This window comes from Aethalodelphis obliquidens, unplaced genomic scaffold (assembly GCF_003676395.1).
Source record: "Aethalodelphis obliquidens isolate GAN/ISIS:26980383/991018 unplaced genomic scaffold, ASM367639v1 scaffold30, whole genome shotgun sequence".
Classification (NCBI taxonomy): domain Eukaryota; kingdom Metazoa; phylum Chordata; class Mammalia; order Artiodactyla; family Delphinidae; genus Aethalodelphis; species Aethalodelphis obliquidens.
In genome coordinates this window covers 21,524,565-21,544,183 of record NW_020837974.1, presented here as the reverse complement: position 1 = coordinate 21,544,183, position 19,619 = coordinate 21,524,565, and the positions used below count along the sequence as shown (strand labels likewise).

The following is a 19,619-nucleotide window of genomic DNA, read 5'->3' as shown; positions in this document are numbered from 1 at the left end:
GCTTTACAACACACTCGTGAAAGAGAAATGTTAAGTCTGTACATATTCCTGTAAGTATAGCAAATGTATACATGGCAGTGCACAAAAAATGGGTGTTTTCAAGACAAATGCTCCTGTGGTCACAGATTTGCAAACTGCTGCCTAACCAACTTTTTTTTTTTTTTTTTTTTGAACTTAAGCAAGCTTTATTTGGGAACGCTCCCGGGCGAGGTTCATTGGTCCGAGAGAAAGGGGCCAGGGAAGTCGCCTCCTAACCAACTTTTGATACAGGTTCACTCTTGCCCTTTTCAGCATGGGCATAGTCTTCGAGCCAAAATGCATCTGAGGTAGAGGAGGCCGAGGAGGAGGAGGAGCTTTCGTCGTCTTGCTTCACCATTGTCCAGTATGGAGAAGGGGCCCTCACTTCTTTCTTGTGGTCTCTGTGAATCATCACGTCACAGTTACTGTCTTTTCCTACACTAAAAGTACAGTTCTTCTTTTTATATCCATGCCATTCTCTGGAGATAGACATCGGTCTCCTTGCAGGGTAATGCCCAGTGGACCGTGGATATTTATAGTACTTAAGTCTTTTATCTAAAACTGCATCTTCATTGTCATCACTGCTTGTGAAAGAGTCATCTTTTGCCTCCTCAGTTTTCTTTGTTGTGCTGAAATGAGAAGAATAGTGAATGAAATGGATTCTTAATGTCTGAACATTCATTATCACCTAAGAGATTGTCTTACAACCTGCTTTGGTTCGTAAAAGAAAGAATACAATTTAGCTTTAACACTACCTTTCTGTGTTATTGAAAATTTTCTCTTTTTAAAATTACCTTTAGGGAATTCCCTGGCAGTCCAGTGCTTAGGGCTTGAGCTTTCACTGCCGAGGACACAGGTTCAATCCCTGGTAGGGGAACTAAGATCCCACAAGGCACGAGATGCGGCCAAAAAAAAAATTACCTTTAAATTTGTTTCCATTCCTAAATGGAAATCAAATTCTGCCCTAAATTATTTCACATTACTTTAAAAAGCTTTGCACAGACTTAAGCCAGACTATTGACCAGAATATTAGCAGGCCTTAATGGTGGGTTAATTTCACTTCACACAGAATGACAGGTCAATGTGGCCATCTCCTCCACAGAACTCAGTTTTCATGGGTCACATGGGGTCGGCAATAACAGAATATTACTGATTTCCAAGGGGACATCCAGAAATAATGGCCCTCAAAGACCTTCAACATGCTAATCTGAGTCTTTTTCTTTCCTCCCCTGAGCATCATTCTTTGCTTCTCATCTGGGTTTACATATGTGGATCTGTAGAATACCTTCTATCCAGGTGTCTCATCATTCACTATTCCATCTCGCTGTTGCCATCCAAAAACTTGTAAAGACTTTTTTTTTTGTAATTTGCCAACAGCAAACTTTTCTAATGAACTTTTCTAATGGCAGCACGTGCACCTGCTATTATTTTCCTGAACAAATGCTGTCTGTTACCTGCTACCTCTCATTCTGGTGCTGGATTTGCCAGCGGATCCAAAACCAGACCTTTGTAATTATGAACCTCGGTTACCTTCTCTGTTACTTTCTGTGCTGCTAATAGGAAATAGACTTCTTCCCTACCCCAGTCCCTCCAAGCTATCAGACTTACTGGTGTTTTCACTAACATCCTTGGAGGCCTGCCTGTTTTATTTGCTCCTAAGCTTTTGAAGCTTTTCCTAAAGTTTATCTCTTCTGGAAATGACAGTTGGTGTGGAGTCAGTTTTACAAAGGGCCACTAGTCTTAATTGTACTATTTTCTTTTAATCCTTGATTTAGTGCTGTGCAAGGAGATTCAGATCTCAGGACTAGAACAGTTTGCCTTCAGAGTGCAAAGGACATCCTTTGTAACTGTATTAGATAACCATCAAGGACAGGCGGCAGAGCCAGGTTCTTATTGAACTGCATTAGATAGTGACGCCACAAGCCAGCAGAGGTCAGGGTTAGCTGGAAACAGTTTTTATACGACTAGGCCTGCCCAGAGCAGCATATGGAGTATTCTCTCCGTTATGCACACAGTGCTGTTTGCTCCTGAAGGAAGTCATACCAAATAAGCCTTTTCCTTCCACTTCTGCCCCTTCCCCGCCCTCTTCCACGTAAGATGCTAAAATGCCTTAGCTGCAAGCACTTTGCTTAATTAAGAAAGGGATTCAGAACATGATTGATATTGTTCCTAAGTTTGTGGATTTTAGCCTCATACTTAAGTTGTGCTGTTCTGTGTTTGCTTTTGAATGGTCAAACTGCCGTCCTTAGATTTTTAATATTCTGAATCTCAAACTCAGCTTAGAATGTAGTTGTTCTATAAGCAAATGGTTAAGAGCTCAAGTTCAGGAGCTGAACTCCCCAATACAAGGTCCACCAGCTACGTGTGGCTGCTAAATTTAAACTGGTTAAACTTGAATAAAATTTAAAATTCCTCAGTTACAAATCTTCACATTTCAGGGGTTAGTAGACACCTGTGGCTAGTGGCTACCACATGGGATAATGCAGATACAGAACATTTCCACTATCACAGAAAGTTCTTATTGGACATTGCTGCTCTGGAGACAGACATATACCACTTAGCCCTGTGGCCTCTGGCAAATTTATACACTCTATTGCCTTCAGTTTTCTTATCTGTAAAACAAGGATAAATAAAAAGAATTGGCATGAGGATTAAATGGTATAATGCTTGTAAAGCAGTGCCCACCACATAGTAAGCAGTTATCACTATTATCATTAATGATTTTTAATCAAATCAGGATTGGCTTAGTTATTGGGAATTTTTTCCCCAATCTGTACCTCATCTGAAGGGGACAACTGCCCAGCTCTAGTCCACTGTCACCGTGTGGGAATGCAAGCCCATCTTCTAGTTTTTTCAGGAGAAACCAGAGATAAAGACTCTTTGCATGAAATCTTAGATTTGTAAATTTAGCGATTCAAATATTTTTTCATTAAAAATTTTTTTGAGGGCCTCCCTGGTGGCGCAGTGGTTGAGAGTCCACCTGCCGATGCAGGGGACACGGGTTCATGCCCCAGTCCGGGAAGATCCCACATGCCGCGGAGCGGCTGGGCCCGTGAGCCATGGCCGCTGAGCCTGCGCGTCCGGAGCCTGTGCTCCACAACGGGAGAGGCCACGGCAGTGAGAGGCCCGCGTACCACAAAAAAAAAAAAAAAATTTGAAATACACAAAAAAAAGCAAAAAAGTTGAATGAAGAAAATTATAAATACCTTGGTAGCTACTGCCTAGGTCAAGAAATAGCTTATTACTGCCCCCTGGAAAAGCCCCCCCCTACGTATCCTCCTTTCTCTCTACAGTGTTTAAAACACTGAGGAAGACAAGCAAAGCACATCTGCTGGCCATATCAGTTCCTAGGGCCACAAGTTGGACTCTAAAGTAATGTCTATGGAATATGGACCATTTTTTAGTCTTAGTAAAGCCCCTAGCCATATTTCTTTGAGCCTATCCCAATAAGCAAAGGTGCACAGCTGTAGCAACTAGTGGTCAGTAATCTGGTCAGAATTAATGAGGACCACTCTTGCATCAGAGCACTGAATTTGTCACTTAAAGAAAAGGGAGATGGAGAAATCAAGCACAACCCATAAATTTCTGACTTGTTTGACTATGTGAGTGTTCTTCCACTAGGACAGTGGCAAGCTGGCTTTTGATTTTAGGCATAATGAGTTTGAGGGGTTTATGATACATACAAATGCAGATATCAAGTGGATGTTTATACAAGTTTGGAGATAATACAATTTGAAAATTATTAATTTATGGATACTAATAGAAACCACTGAAATCAAGTTCTTTTTTAACATCTTTATTGGAGTATAATTGCTTTACAATGTTGTGTTAGTTTCTGCTTTATAACAAAGTGAATCAGCTATACATATACATATATCCCCAGATCTCCTCCGTCTTCCATCTCCCTCCCACCCTCCCTATCCCACCCTTCTAGGTGGTCACAAAGCACCGAGCTGATCTCCCTATGCCATGCGGCTGCTTCCCACTAGCTATCTGTTTTACATTTGGTAGTGTATATATGTCCATGCCACTCTCTCACTTCATTCTAGCTTACCCTTCCCCCTCCCCGTGTCCTCAAGTCCATTCTCTACATCTGCATCTTTATTCCTGTCCTGCCCCTAGGTTCTTCAGAACCATTTTTTTTTTTAGATTCCATATATGTGTTAGTATACAGTATTTGTTTTTCTCTTTCTGACTTATTCACTCTGTATGACAGTCTCTAGGTCCAGCCACCTCACTACAAATAACTCAATTTCGTTTCTTTTTATGGCTGAGTAATACTCCGTTGTATACATGTGCCACATCTTCTCTATCCATTCATCTGTCGATGGACACTTAGGTTGCTTCCATGCTGCAGTGAACATTGTGGTACATGTCTCGTTTTGAATTATGGTTTTCTCAGGGTATATGCCCAGTAGTGGGATTGCTGGGTCATATGGTAGTTCTATTTTTAGAAAAATCAAGGAGTTTGCTTAGGAGATTGAGAGAAGAAAGCCAAAGATTAAACCTTGAGGAACTCCGAGGTTGGGTAAAAGGAGATCAAGAGGAAGTGACTAGAGGAAATGGGAAAATCATGGGAGTATGGTATCCCAGAAGTCTGGGGAACATGATGTTTCAACCAGAGTTGAGTATATACAGTGTCTAATGCTGTTCAGAAGCCAAGCAAAATAAAGACTGAGAAGAGTCCACTGAAATCAGCAGCATGAAGGTTGTAGGTGACCCTGGGAAAAAGGACTCAGCCAAGGCCTGCACTGAGGGGGGAAATGGTGTCTCCTGAGGAAATGGCAAAGTCTAGTACAGCTCTTTCAATGGGTTTGGAGTCAAGGGACAGGGCAGTGGCTGGAAGGGAAAGGAGAGGAGAGTGGAATTAGGTGGGGTTTGCTAAGATGGTAGAGGTTTTAAAAGGGCTTAAATGTTATTGGGAAGGATCCAGAGAGAGAAGTAGAATATGCCGGAGACAAACGAGGAAATGGGATTCACAGCACACGTTTAAGGGCTAACTTTGGAAAAGGCAGAGTCACGCATGTAAGTTTGGAGGTGGAGTTGCCATTGGATAGTTTGGTGTTTTTTTAAACTCCATGTCAAAGGCTCTTGCCTTTATCATTCTGCCTCATATTAGGTCCTACAGATTGTACTTTGCAAAAGGACTTAGAAACCCACTAAATTGTGGCAGTGTCATCAATCCCTCCTACATGGTCCAACTGATAGTTCTCACATTAAACTAAGACTCTACTTCATAGACCCTGGGGAATTCTGTAGTATAACAAAGATTTCCTAAACTTAACTACTTACTGTGTAATTGGGAATTTGGTCTCAGGGATTAAATCATATATTTCTTGCCATTCTTGGGGTATGTCAATAAAATCTCGGTAAACCTTGATTTGTAGCACTGTTCCTATGGTGATATGTTGCAAAAGCTTTAAAAATTCTCGAAGAGTATATCCTAACACATTGGCATAGCCAACAGTAATCAAAACATCACCTGAAAAAGGAAAAAAAATTGGTAAAATTAAGATAATGGTTTAAAAGGATCATACCATTTCTGGCTTTATTGTGCGATGTTTTTTTTTTTTTTGGGGGGGTGAGGTATTTCATTTTATGGGTTCATATTGTTGGTTCATTTTGAACCAAAGCCAGGCTTCAGCCTTTATTTAATAAAAATGACCCTCTTAGTGACATAAGTATCCTCTGAATAATGAAGAATACATGCAAGATGTTTCTTAATAGTGTGATGGTAGATATTGTAGCACGTTTTTACAACACTTCTAAAGTCCTTGGTGTGACAGAGGCTAAAAACCATTTATAATCTGAATCATCCTTTAGGATTCTAAAAATGTGTTTCAAGTAAAATAAATGGCTATTACTATTAAAGAAAAAACCACTTAACACTAAGTGAATAAATGACCTTTCTATTATACCTGCCTGGCCATTTCCAATGCCCTTCACAGTAAGCAGACCATATTAAACATCAAGCCTTTCAGTTTAATGTTTGCCCTTACATAGTATTCGTTGAGCAAGTAATTCTACATGAAACACTGGACAATTAGCATGCTGTAATTAAGTTTAAGCTATGTATACAGAGAGTATGTCAGCTCAAAGGGATTTGACAGCTAGGTCCCCTACCATAGCACAGTGCTGAACAGACAGGGGAGGGTGATGGCCAACCATGGAGCTCCTGAGCCCCCAGCAGATAGGAAGAGAACCACATCTTGACAGCAAGCTCCTGGACCTCCAAACTGGATGTTAAAAAGACCAGTTATTCACTTGTACGCAGCAGCTAGGGCATGAACATGTAAACTAGGTCCAGTTATTTGTCAGTCTCCCTGGGTCACTGAACCTGGAGCGGGAGATGCAGAGAGGTGACAGGAGCACCCAGTTTCCATGGCCCTTTGTTCTCTCACCATTTTCCAAACCTGGTTCTCCAGGCTTTCTGGCAATTCTGTCAGACTCAGTGTTCTAAATCCAATGCCTTAACAGAACTTTTCTATTGCTTGCATTGAAGACCTCTGACTACTACAAGGGCATTCAGCAAGAGAGGAAGGAATACAGGGAAATTGCTTTTTAAGGACAGACAGACTCACATGGGGTAAAATCTTAGTCATCAGCTCTTGCCAACATCCTGCCAAATGGTCATGGATACCTTATAGCTAACATCGGATAAAGTGACCCCAATGAGTCCCAAAGGACATGTTCACCTCTCTGTGCATGGGAAGCTAGAGACCCCTCAATCAACCTCAAAGACAGCTGAAGCCTAACCTCAGAGGAGAAAAGAGTCAAGATGAAGTACATGCTCTGATACTGCTCCCCACTGTGCTATAATTGGGAATTATGCTGATCCCAAAGGAAGCCTCCAAGGAATGCCAAGGACAAATTTCCATAGTGCTAGATCCTATCAGCAACAAAAGTTCACAGTATTAAAGAAAATGAATACTTAGAAGGGTGAAGAAAACCTTTTGCTTTGGTCTTTAAAAATAGCTGGGGCTAACTTCAGAATGAAATAGGGCTTCTCCCGGCAACCTGCAGATTGTGTGATCTAAAACTGTTCACCCTGTGGAGGTTAATTAAAATGGTGGGGGGAGGAAGAAAACCTCACTGGATGAGCTTACTTGCCTAATCTTAAAAGGAGTGTTTATGGCTTGTCATTCTGCTTAATTATGTTGTTAAAGGGTGACTTTTATCATGAGGGCAGAAAATAAACAGCTTAATTCCCTGACCCTCCTGGCTGTAAACCAGACATATCTTTGTGTGAATGTGAGTACTCTGGCAATAGACATTAACGTTGCCTTTCATAAAGAAACACCAATTTAGTATTTATGTATATCAACATTATACATTTTCTTTCTGATTTAATGGGCTATAGGAACCACATTATATAAACTGTCTCGATTACCTATATTTAATCAACTTTGCAGCAGCCAAGCCACTACCATCTCTACAAACTAGGCTGTAAATTCCATAAGCTCTGTGTGGTTAGAGACCATGTATGTCTGGTTCATCATTATACCACAGCGCCTAGCAGGATGCCTACACAGAGCAGGCATTCAGGAAAGGCTTATTGAATGAATGTGGCCTAGTGAGGGTGGTGACCAGTGCATGACTTGTATTTACCTTCAAAGCTATATTAATTTCTCCACGAAAAGGGAGAAAAAGCTATATTAATAAGACTCTGGATATCAGAGTTTGCTAAAGCTATACTAGCCAAAAGGATTTTAAAGTTTAGCCAGAATAAACTAATTAGGAAATCAAGATGAAGCCCTATTATTAAACACCAAAAAGAGAGAAATTCAAAGCACATGAATGAGAAATAATGGGGCTGGGAGGTAATGGGGTCAAAAAAACATCAGGTTCATCACCTCTCAGAATCTCATAATTATTGTCAAAAGGACTGAGTTACAGAGTCTTTGAAACCTAGACCTTGAAGAGAAGTGGCTGACTTGTCATGAAGAGATTTGGGGCCCTGGACTTATTCTCTATTGAAATCTCTTTTCTAGTCAAAGGTATGGGCTTTCTAAGCAGATATGGTTTCAAGTCTCAGCTCTGACCACCCACTTACCTCTGTATTGAACAAATTACTTCATCTCTCTAAGGCTCTATGTTTTGTTATCTACCTTCCAGGAGTGTTGCCAAGATTAAATGAGATAATAGATGTGGAAACACCTTGCAAAATGCCTAGGACAAATACTCACTTGCTATTCACTTATCAAACACAGACCTAATAAATGTGCCAGTGCTGTAGGTAAGTTGTGGATTTAAAAGGTGATTTCAAGACTGCCTCTGACCTCCAGGAGCCTACTAACTGTAGCCCCACCAGGAGCTCCTGTTTCATGTGCATGAAAGCATACTCCTGTCCCACTCTAGTGAGTGTGCACTCCGGTTATCAACCAGCATCTGTCCCCTGACCCCAGAGAAGCTAAGGAGAACAAGCAGAAAAGGCCCATGGGACCTGGCCTAGAGTTCTTTTGGTCTGGAGCGTCCAGAACTCTCTTTCTGTCAGTTTGTTCCCCAGCACCATTTTCTATGTGGAGAAAATGCTTTGGATTTTAAGGTGAGGTAAACTTTTGTGATAGCATCATTGATCTACTTAATTCTTTAATCCATTGCTTCTAACCCTAGCTGCAATTAGAATCACCTGAAGAGCTTTTAAACCATGAACTGCCCTATCCCCAAAGCCAAACCAATTGAATCAGAACCTCTGGGGACATGGGGCCAAGGCATTTTTGCTTTAAAAGGCCTCCAGGCGATTCTAATAGGTAACCAGAGTTGCAAACCAGTGGTTTAATCCACTGGGGGCTCCTGTACCACAATCATTTTTGGTTAACAACGAAAAAGATACCAGTCTAAAGAATCTCTAAGTAAGAACAGCCTAAGAGAAATTACTGCCAGTATTTCCATAGCACTGTAGTCCTCAAAGCACTTTCATAAAGATTATCTCATCAAATCCTAGCAACTTCTGACAAAGGTGGTATTATCCCAATTTAGAGATGAGGTGACTAAGGCCAGGAAAGTTAAGGGACTTTGTCCAAGGTCACAGAACTAGAAAGTGGCAGAGCCTGGGCCTGAATTCAGGCCAGCTCCCACTGAATGGTCTTTCCTTCCCACCACCTTACCATCCCATTGTGCGTCCCTGACTCCTGAGCACAGCACCAGGCCCAGAGTAGGCACTGGGAAAACGTCTTGAATTGGATGGAAAATTCATTCACCCAAAGCCAAGAGAAGCAGGGCAGTACTGACAAAGAGTGTAACAGAGAGGGTTCAAATCCCCACTCCTTGGTGTGACAAGGTACAAGTTACTAAATATCTGATTCCTTCTCTGTAAGGTGGTTTAATATAGAATCTAATCAAGGAATTTGGTAAGGTTGCAGGATACAAAATTAATGCACAGAAATCTCTGGCATTCCTATACACCAACAACGAAAAATCAGAAAGAGAAATTAAGGAAACACTCCCATTTACCACTGCAACAAAAAGAATAAAATACCTAAGAATAACCTACCTAAGGAGGCAAAAGACCTGTACTCAGAAAACTATAAGACAATCATGAAACAAATCAAAGATGACATAAACAGATGGAGGAATATACCATGTTCTTGGATTGGATGAATCAATATTGTGAAAATGACTATACTACCCAAAGCAATCTACAGATTCAATGCAATCCCTATCAAACTACCAATGGCATTCTTCACAGAATTAGAACAAAAAATTCATATGGAATTTTACAATTCGTATGGAAACACAAATGACCCCAAACAGCCAAAGCAATCTTGAAAAAGAAAAACGGAGTTGGAGGACTCGGGCTCCCTGACTTCAAACTATACCACAAAGCTACAATAATCAAGACAGTATGGTACTGGCACAGAAACAGAAATCTAGATCAATGGTACAAGATAGAATGCCCAGAGATAAACCCATGCACATATGGGCACCTAATTTATGACAAAGGAGGCAAGAATATACAATGGAGAAAAGCTTCTTAAATAAGTGGTGCTGGGAAAACCAGAGAGCTACATGTAAAAGAATAAAATTAGAACACTACCTAACACCATACATAAAAATAAACTCCAAATGGATTAAAGACTTAAATGTAAGACCAGACACAATAAAACTCTTAGAGGAAAACATAGGAAAAACACTCTCTGACATAAACCACAGCAAGATCTTTTTTGACCCACCTCCTAGAGTAATGGAAATAAAAACAAAAATAAACAAATGGGACTTAATTAAACTTAAAAGCTTTTGCACAGCAAAGGAAACCAAAGCAAGGCAAAAAGACAACCCTCAGAATGGGAGAAAATATTTGCAACTGAAACAACCGACAAAGGATTAATCTCCAAAATATACAAACAGCTCATGGAGCTCAATAGCAAAAAAACAAACAGTCCAGTTAAAAAATGGGCAGAAGACCTAAATAGACATTTCACCAAGGAAGACATACAGATGGCCAAGAGGCACATGAAAAGATGGTCAACATCACTAATTATTAGAGAAATGCAAATCAAAACTATGATGAGGTATCACCTCATGCCGGTCAGAATGGCCATTATCAAAAAATCTAGAAACAATAAATGCTGCAAAGGGTGTGGTGAAAAGGGAACCCTCTTGCACTGTTGGTGGGAATGTAAATTGATACAACCACTATGGAAAATAGTATGGAGATTCCTTGGAAAACTAAAAAGAGAACTACCATATTACCCAGCAATCCCAGTACGGGGCATATACCCTGAGAAAACCATAATTCAAAAAGAGACATGTACCACAATGTTCATTGCAGCACTGTTTACAATAGTCAGGACATGGAACAGCCTAAATGTCCATCGACAGATGAATGCATAAGGAAGATGTGGCACATAGATGCGGTGGAGTATCACTCAGCCATAAAAAGAAACAAAACTGAGTTATTTGCAGTGAGGTGGATGGACCTAGAGTCTGTCATACAGAGTGAAGTAAGTCAGAAAGAGAAAAACAAATACCATATGCTAATGCATATATATGGAATCTAAAAAAAAAAAAAAATGGTACTGATGAACCTAGGTGCAGGGCAGGAATAAAGAGATAGACATAGAAAATGGACTTGAGGACATGGGGTGGGAGGGCGAAGCTGGGGTGAAGTGAGAGTAGCATTGACATATAGGCACTACCGAATGTAAAATAGTTGGCTGGTGGGAAGCAGCAGCATAGCACAGGGAGACCGGCTCAGTGCTTTGCAGTGACCTAGAGGGGTGGGAAAGGGAGGATGGGAGGGAGGCTCAAGAGGGAGTGGATATGGGGATATATGTATGCATATGGCTGATTCACTCTGCTGTGCAACAGAAACTAACACAGTATTGTGAAGCAATTATACTCTAATAAAGGTCTATTAAAAAATTAAAAAAAAATTTTTTTAATGTAGAATCTACCTCAGGGATTGCCAGGAAGGTGAAATAAGATCATGCTTCTAAATGTTAATGATGATTAATACTGCCTACAAAAGAAGAAAGCTTTATCCACAGAGAGCCATAAACGCTGGAGTGACGCTGTGCCTGTATATGAATCCCACGTGCTAGATGGGGGTGAACCTCGACAAGGAACTCAGTCTCACTGAGCCTCAGTTTCCTCACCTGTAAAAGGGCAATAATAGCTCCTACCTAGAGGGTTATTGTAAGAATTCAATGAATAAAAATGCCCAACAGCGAAGGTTATACAAGTAATACCAACTGGCCTGCCCATTGAAAGCTCTCAAACAATGTCATCATTATCATTGTTACAGTGAAACCTGAGTCTCCCTGAAGGCAGATGGGAGAGAGAAAGCGGTGGAGTGTTTGGGAGGCATGGGGAAAGCACAGTCACCTGGCTGGAGTTTTCCATCACTGGCTGCAGACCCCTTCTTAATGAGGTGGGTGATCTGAAGGTAGGGCCCATGCTGGATGATGATCAGGCCTAATCCCAGGCTGCCCACAGTGAGTCTGGTCTCCTGAGTTTTGCTCAAGTTGTGTACAGATGGCTTGACCTTGAGGCCGATTTGTCTTTCTAAAAAAGGAGAGATGTGTTTTAGTCCTTCACCTAGACATCAGCATGACAGTAGAAAGCCAGACCCTTGGGGCAGTTACTCAACCTCTCTCTTCCTTAGGTTCCTCATCAGTAAAGTGATGATAATAAAAATGCCCACTCAGAGGGTTGTTATGAAAATTAAAGGAGATAGTTAAAGGGCTTTTGCACAGTGCCTAGCACACTGTGAATGTTTAATTAATGTTAGTTATTATTATCCATTCACTTAACAAATAGTTATTGATACGGGCAGTGTGCTAGGAAACGTAAGTGTTTCTTGCCCTCATGGATCTTCTAGCCTAGTGGCTGAGACAAATATCAATGAATCATGTAAACATATTTAGAACAACAAACTGTGACACATGCTATGAAGGAAAAGTTCAGAGAGCTCTGAGGGTGACCACCAGGCTAACATCTCCCGTGAGGAAGGCGGGTCAAGGCTTCACAGAGGAGGTTAAATCTGAATTGAGGTCGAAAAGACCAACAGGAAAGCTGTAAGCAAAGTAGGATGGGAGAGAGCAAATTAGATCAAGATTCTGAGACAGGAAAGAACATAAAGGAGACCAGTAGGGGGCAGGCAGGAGGGGCAAAGGCAGAGCAGACAGGCTGCTTGGCAGGTTTACCTCACTGGAAAAGCTTAGAAGCAATTTCAGCAGGACAAGCTAAGGTCTGCCTTCAAAGAAACACACAAACAAAAACCTCTGGCTCTTATATGGATTGTGGAGTCCAGAGTGGAAGTGAGAAATGAGTTACTGCGTTCACCCAGAGCATGTCACCCAAGCAATGTCAGTGGAAATGGACAGTAGAAAAAAAGCATTTGGGAGGAAAATCCAGGAAAAATGGGTAGGGAGGTGTTGAAGTATGTTTTCTACAAAACTAAATCTCACAAGAAAAGTTTCAAAGATGGAGGAGTGATTTAAAACAACAAGTTCTTTTCCCCCAAGAGGAAGCTTCTGAGGAGACTCATTTTCAGTCTACAGGAAGCTTCTGGGGAAACTTGTTCTCAGCACACTCTTCCAGCATTTCACACACACAACACTTTCCCTTAAGGAGAAGTGACAAACTGCTACCTTGCCAAATCCATGTGACTGTGGTGTCTGGGGGGCCCAGGAGTCCTCCCCACTCCTGGGGGAGGGGCTTCCCATGCTCCCACATCTCCAGCTGCAGGGAGCTGGGCGGTTTCATGGCCCTTTCGACTCCAAGCAAGTGTCCTTGCCTATCTCCAACCTCACCCTCCCCCAAACCAGAGATGCTCTCTGTCTGGAAAATAAAGTAACCTAGTATAAAGAAGGTACCATCTTCAAGACTTTCCAGGATTACAGGTCATCCCCTCCTCGAGCCTCTGGCTCCTGAGCAAACAGAGAACTGGCATCATAGACAGGGTCTGAGTTCCAACCTCAGCTTGCAAATTAAAGTGCTCATGATATAATCTACTATGAAGCCCAGTCTCAAAAGACAGCAGTGTTAAGTGAAAGAAGCCAGATTCAGAAGACTCCATACCATATGATTCCATTTTTGTGACATTCTCCATGGAAAGGGCAAAACTGTAGAAAACAATCAGGAGTGTCAGGAACTGGGGTGGCGAAAGGCACTGGCAGCAAAGGGGCTTCATCACAAGGTAATTTTGGGGGTGGTGAGACCTCCACACCTTGATTGTGGTGGTGGTTAAACGTGGGTATATGATTATCAAAACTCACAAAGCTGTACACTAAAAAGGGGGGGGGGGCTCTTCCTGTATGTAAATTATAGTTTGGTAAACAAATGATCGTGAGAGGCCCAAGAGTGTGACTTTCCCATTTTACAGAGGAGGAAAAGTGAAGAAGTCTTGGTCCCTAGGACATCACCCAGTTACCGTTAACGCTTTTGTGGACGGCCTTCTTCATGGCTCCGGGACGGCAGGCCGATCAGGAGGGTCTCCCGGAACCGAAGCTGGAGTCAGTCCAACCCCCAACTGTTTGGAACCCTCCGGGAGCCGGCGCACTGAAGGCCGACCGCGGGCGGCGAGGAGATCTCGGGCTGGCCCCCAGGGGACGCTGCGACAACGTCGCCCAGACGTTGCGCTGCAGTGCGGTCACCACAAGGTCTCCAGTGGACCCTGGAAAACGCAGTATGTGAAAATTTTGGTGCAGAAAAACAAAACTTCTACGGACTAGCACAGTGCCTGGCTCAGTGGGTTCCTCACCCATTCTTGGGAAACGGAAATGGAGACGGTGGAGGAAGCCCAGAGGAGGGTGTCTCAAAGATGTGAATGGTCTACGGAGGAAGATCATAGCTAGTTCATACAAGAGCACACATGCCCTGCTGCGCTCCCGATAATGGTGTTTTCAAATACTGTTATATCAACCGCGCCAACTGCTTTGGAACTGCCCTTTTTTCACGGATGTTTTGAATAAGAAAAGGCCAAGGGTGACCTGAAGAAAATGAGTCACGATTAGGAGAGGAATTAATTCTTCCTTCTTTTTTTTTCCAAAATAATTCTTCCTCCCCCAGACACGTTTACTCATACAGCAAATATTTACTGGAAGCCCGCTCTGTGGTTTTTGCTGATGCTGGGGACACAACAGTAGACAAAACAAGCAAGGGCTCTATGCTCTTGGAACTTAGATTTAAAAAGCAGATGGAGTGGACAATTTTAGGAAAGTATGAAGTATCAAAAATAAATTCTAGAAGAAATAGAAAACAATGTAATGTAGTAGGTCCTATTGTCATCCCCACTCTGATGAAACAGAAAGGCAAAGCCTCTTGTGTTCATGCCTTCAGCAAATAGTAATCAAGCACCTATTAGTGTGCAAAGATTTCCATGGTAAACTGGGAGGTCCCAGCTTATTCAGCTGTTTCTGTGGCTCTACCCAGACAATAAACCAGGGCAGATTTCCGGTTGGATAAATCTTGTGTTGTAGTGGCTGCGACAGAGGAAATGCAAAGAGTCATCCCATTCCCTGTTACTCTCAACATCAAGGCATCTCCTGCAGGTAGCGCCTTGTGATAGATCGCCTGTTTCCTCCTCCAGTCTGGCAAGGCTTCTGTCCAGACACGAAATTAATTCTATTATGAAATGCATCCTTTTCCTCCATTTTCCTATCGGTAGAGAATGGTGAGAGTTTGAAGGAATAAAGCACATCAGCATTTAAGGTCCTATGAGGGGAGCATATCAGTGCCTGGCACACAGGGTCCATCCACCTTCCCTCCATCCCAGACTGAAAGCTCTTTATTGTGAATGCCAAGATCACACTGATTGGTGGAGCTGAAGGATACTGTGCTGCCCAGATTCCCCCTTCAGGACTGAAGAACCTATTCCTTTCCCTCCACCCCAACCCTGCCACTAGCTGAAGAGAACCCCTTGCCCAACATCACACCTACCCGGGGCAGCTAGCATCCAGTGACTGATCAATGCAGGGTAAAAAACCTGGCTCCCTCAGCCCAACTTGAACAACTCTAGAGGGACATCCCAGCTTCAGAGCTCCCTAAAGGGTCTGCTGAGGTCCTCCTATGGCTGCACTGCAACCTGACTTCTCCCTCTGCCAGATCCTGCTTCCTTCTCTCCTTCCACAGATGTGGGTCCCAAGAGCACTCCTCAATAAATGTCCTGCAACTCAAGAGTATTTCCCAGAGAACCCAACCTGCAACAGCTTGTGCCAGGGACAACAGGAAAGAGTAGATGCTAAGATGGGATTTTGGAGCTGGACCTGCTGCCCAGGTAATAATGAGGACCCCATCCCCAGTAGAGGAGAAGCATACGTAGCCTTCAGCACAGGGAGGCACTAAGATTGTTCAGTTTTTCACGAGTAGTAAAATGGAATGATGTGGCACCCACATGATCCACCTGGTGTCTCTTAGTTCTCCTTTGGCCTATTTTACAGTAAATGGACAAAAACAGTAGCCACAGCCTGAGAAGTATAGAGGTGCTAGCAGAGGGTGAGAGGAACCTAGGATGGATAGGAGAGGAGGGAAATGATGAGTATGTCAGTTACACCTTAAGGTGAGCTACAGCAGCAGCAGCAGCAGCAAGAGCTATACTTTGTCCCACTAACTTTCCTCTTATAAGTTTCCCACAGGAAAAGACGTCCACCAGGGTCCTAAAGGTGCTGCTTTCAGAATAGAAAAAGAAGCAAGTGGATCTGTGCAGCACAATGGGTGCACTGTTGCAAGTGCCGCACTGTCATGCCTAGTCCCCTTTCAGGACAGGAGAACCTAGGCCCCAGCTCTTGGGGAGGTTGTAGGTTGACTGCTCTCAGCTGTCAGCTCTCTCAAGGAATTGTCCTTGGCTGGAGAGCCGCCTTACCCAAGGTCATGCCCCATGACTAACATCCAATGACTGGTCCATGCAGAGATACAAAGGCTTGGTTGGCCCCTTTACTCCAACTCAGAACAGCCATCCCAGCTTCAGAGCTCCCCCTGGGCCCTGCCAAAGCCTCCTGTGACTGCACCACAGTCAAACTGCTCCCTCTGTCCAGTCCTGCTTCCTTCCCTTCCCCCACAGGAGTTGATCCTAAGAGCACACCCTAATAAACTTCCTGCACAGTAGACAATAATCTCTTGTCTCCAAGTCAGCTCCAGCAGAACCCAATCCGTGAGACTAAATGAGACTTGAGCTCAAGGCACAGACTGTTAACCTCTGGATTTAGCTCTTTTGTTTTGTCGAGTCCCAGAAACCCCAGGTGAACACATGTGGTGCATCCACCACATTCTTAGCCTGGATGGTAAACTTAACCTCCAGGGAGGTAGTGTGTTCTCCATCCTGTCAGGTCAAAGATCCTCCTTAAAGAGAAGAGTGATTGCACACTCCCCTCCACAGCTTTCCCTGAGGTCCCATTTGGATTCAGCCTCTGCTGGGCTGAAGCCTACCATCCATCACCATAAAGCACGCTGTGTTCACGGCCCTTTAACAACCACGGAATGACTATTTATGACTTCAGGCTGCCAGCATAGCTCCCTCCTGGGGGCCTTCTATGTTCTTCCGGGTCCTCAAGGCTTTTCTGCCTTAAGTAGCCTCATGGCTCATCCTCTCTCTGAATAGAAAAGCCCTAGCTGGTTTGCTTAGGGGTGAGAGGATGGGGAAGTTCTATCACTGAAGCAGAGTGCCTGACTCTAGGAGTCTGTTGGTCAGATAGGGGAAAGAGGCCCAGAGAGGTGACGTGACTTTCCCAAGTTCAAGTCAGTAGCACAGGCAGGACTAAAATATGGTTCTGTATTCTTTTTACTCCATCACGCCACCTGTCCCTAACTCCTAGGGTTTGTCTCTATTAAAATCTAGATTGAGATATAGAGGAGAACAGAATTGATCTGTCCTGTCCTGAGAGACTTGAGACTTTGAAACACTAGGTACATTGGCAAGCAAGAATGAGACTTGGGGCTAAAAACAGCCCCAAATTAATGGGATTAATGGGAAATCTGTAAACAGAGTATTTGGTCCTACCCATGCCACCCACCCCACATCCTTGTTGGTAAGGAATGGGATAGGTGACTATTGTCTGTAGTGATATGCAGCTATTAATCTGGTTAAAAAAATGTTTTAAATCCTTTTAACTGTGTACTGGTTGTTTTTATGCTTTAATCTTAGATCCAGAACATTTCGTGGAGGGGCAAAGGCTGGAGGGACCAGGAAGGGATGCCTGGGTAGAAGGAGGGATTTATACTTGTATTGTTTAAACACAAGAATCAAGTCATAGTTCCAGTTAGCTGGAGTTAGAATAGGTAAATGTTCCAACATTTCACCCTAGGATTCTCATCAACTGCCCAGTAGTGAACATCAGTGGATATTATTTGAGAATTCAGGACTGTATAGTTGGAGTTTCTTCTATTACTTGGCAACAGAAACACCAGAAAGAAGCCAAGAATATGACTCCACCAAACTTCTCCAGTGTTTAAACAACAATAAACAGTGAAACCTCCTGCAGTAATGTGATATGCATTATGTCTAAATCCCTGGAACATATAAATCAGCTTGTATCAGTTTCTGTGGCAGAGGAAAAATGAATGGTTTAATAATAATAATAAAAAACTACCCCCCACCCCCAAGAGACCAATGTTTGGACAGGAAAGTCTGCAGGCTAGCAATCAAACTTCCTTGCCCAATCTATGTGGTGATACTGATAACTCTGTGCACTTCTGCAAGGCTGTTGGATTGGTGGAATTTGAAACTTGCTGAGTTCTGTGGACATGTAGGCATTCCAAAAATAGAGACAGATGTCACTCTTCTAGGTCTTTCTAGAGATGACCTAGGTGGCGTTTATGGAGAAAATGAGCGTCTCATGGGGAACTAACTGGGAAGGAAAGAGCTGGACTCAAAGTCAGGGTTAATGGTGGTTTAGTCCATGAGCCATGGAAGAAAAGGAAATCTCCACTAGATAGCAAAACTGTATATGGTAGGCCATCTGTATTGCTAATAAATTATGCCAATGTCTTGTTTATTTTCTGATTCTCCATCCAAGCTAAGCCCCTCCCCACATCCCACCTCAATAAACAGTATCATCAAACACCCCATTACTCAGGCCAAAAATTTAGGAGTCATTCCCTGAGTCCTCTCTTTCTTTCAACCCTTCCCCCGTTTATCAGCAAGTCCTTCCCTCTGCCTACAAAACAGCCAATCTGCCCATCATCCCCTATCTTCACTACTCTCATCCTAGCTAAAGCTACATTTCTCTCTCTCTTGGACTACTGTGCTTCTTAACTGGTATCCTTGCTTTCATTTTTGCCCCTCCCCACTTACAATCGACACTCTCTTTACAGATTAAATAAGCCCTTGTCACTCTCATGTTCTAAACCCTCCGGTGCCTTCCCGTTGCATTTAGAACACAATCCAAACTCTTTATCATGGCTCTTAAAGTCCTACATCTGGTCTCTGCCCACCTCTGTCTTTTCTTACCACTCTCCAGCCACACAGGATATATTGCGGTTCCTTGAACAGGCCAACCTCTTCCTTGCCCGCTCCCCGAATGTCCTTTGCACTTCCTTTTCCCTCTGTCTGGAACAGTCTTGCCCAGATCTTCATAGATCAGGTTTTTATGAACCTGGCGTTCTCCGTGTAACCTTCCTTCCCTGATTATCCTATGTACCATCGCCGCCCCCTAAACCCCCCATCAGACCGACCCCCAACTTAATTAATAGATCAACACCTAACATTATCTTTATTTTAAAGATCAGTTTTTAACAGTTTCCGTTTCTTCCCCACCAGGAGGTAAGCTTCCTGAGAACGAAAACTTTCTCTCTCAGGTCCACTCCAGCAGCCCCAGCACCTACAGCTACAGTGCCTGACGCACAGCAGGTGTCCATAGCCATTTCCTAAAAGGCGCAGTCCCGGGGCTGACAGATAGGGCAGAGGCAATGGTAACACAAGGTGACAAGGCGTTGTCACCGACTCCCTCCGCGGGCTCGGGGCCGCCTCCTGCTGAAGACAGGCGGCTCCTGCCCTGTCCAGGACAGCGAGGCGGGCGGCCGAGGAGAAGTCAGGCGGAGCGGGGCCCCAGGCGGGAGCGCCGGAGGGTCCGGGTCGCGTGCCAGGGCAGGACCGAGAGGTCGCAACGGGCTCGTCGCCGGGCAGGACCCGGAGCCGGCCTCGCCAGCGCCGCGGCTTCGCT

General features: G+C 43.5%; 1 protein-coding gene across 2 annotated transcripts; it reads right to left on the bottom strand.

Annotated features, from left to right (window-relative positions):
- Positions 1-79: 79 nt before the first annotated feature.
- On the bottom strand, positions 80-19,484 carry PDZD9 (PDZ domain containing 9). Of its 2 annotated transcripts, XM_027126682.1 has the most exons (5): positions 18,908-19,484; positions 13,895-14,137; positions 11,845-12,024; positions 5,311-5,500; positions 80-647 (listed from the first exon to the last, which is right to left on the bottom strand). In XM_027126682.1, exons 2-5 carry the CDS (start codon positions 13,923-13,925, stop codon positions 251-253), a joined length of 798 nt encoding a protein of 265 aa, XP_026982483.1. In that variant the 5' UTR covers positions 13,926-14,137; positions 18,908-19,484; the 3' UTR covers positions 80-250. The 2 variants fall into 2 exon arrangements, 1 of the variants encoding a protein (XP_026982483.1); XR_003437088.1 differs by lacking the exon at positions 5,311-5,500 and having other exon boundaries at positions 544-647.
- Between the last annotated feature and the right edge of the window lie 135 nt (positions 19,485-19,619).

Excerpts from the sequence above, each read along its gene's own strand:
- PDZD9 (XM_027126682.1), bottom strand. The coding sequence starts at position 13,925 with ATGAAGAAGGCCGTCCACAAAAGCGTTAACG. Across the intron at positions 5,501-11,844 it reads TGATGGAAAACTCCAGCCAG|GTGATGTTTTGATTACTGTT; the intron begins GTGACTGTGCTT and ends TTCCTTTTTCAG. Across the intron at positions 648-5,310 it reads ACCAAATTCCCAATTACACA|CACAACAAAGAAAACTGAGG; the intron begins GTAAGTAGTTAA and ends TTCTCATTTCAG.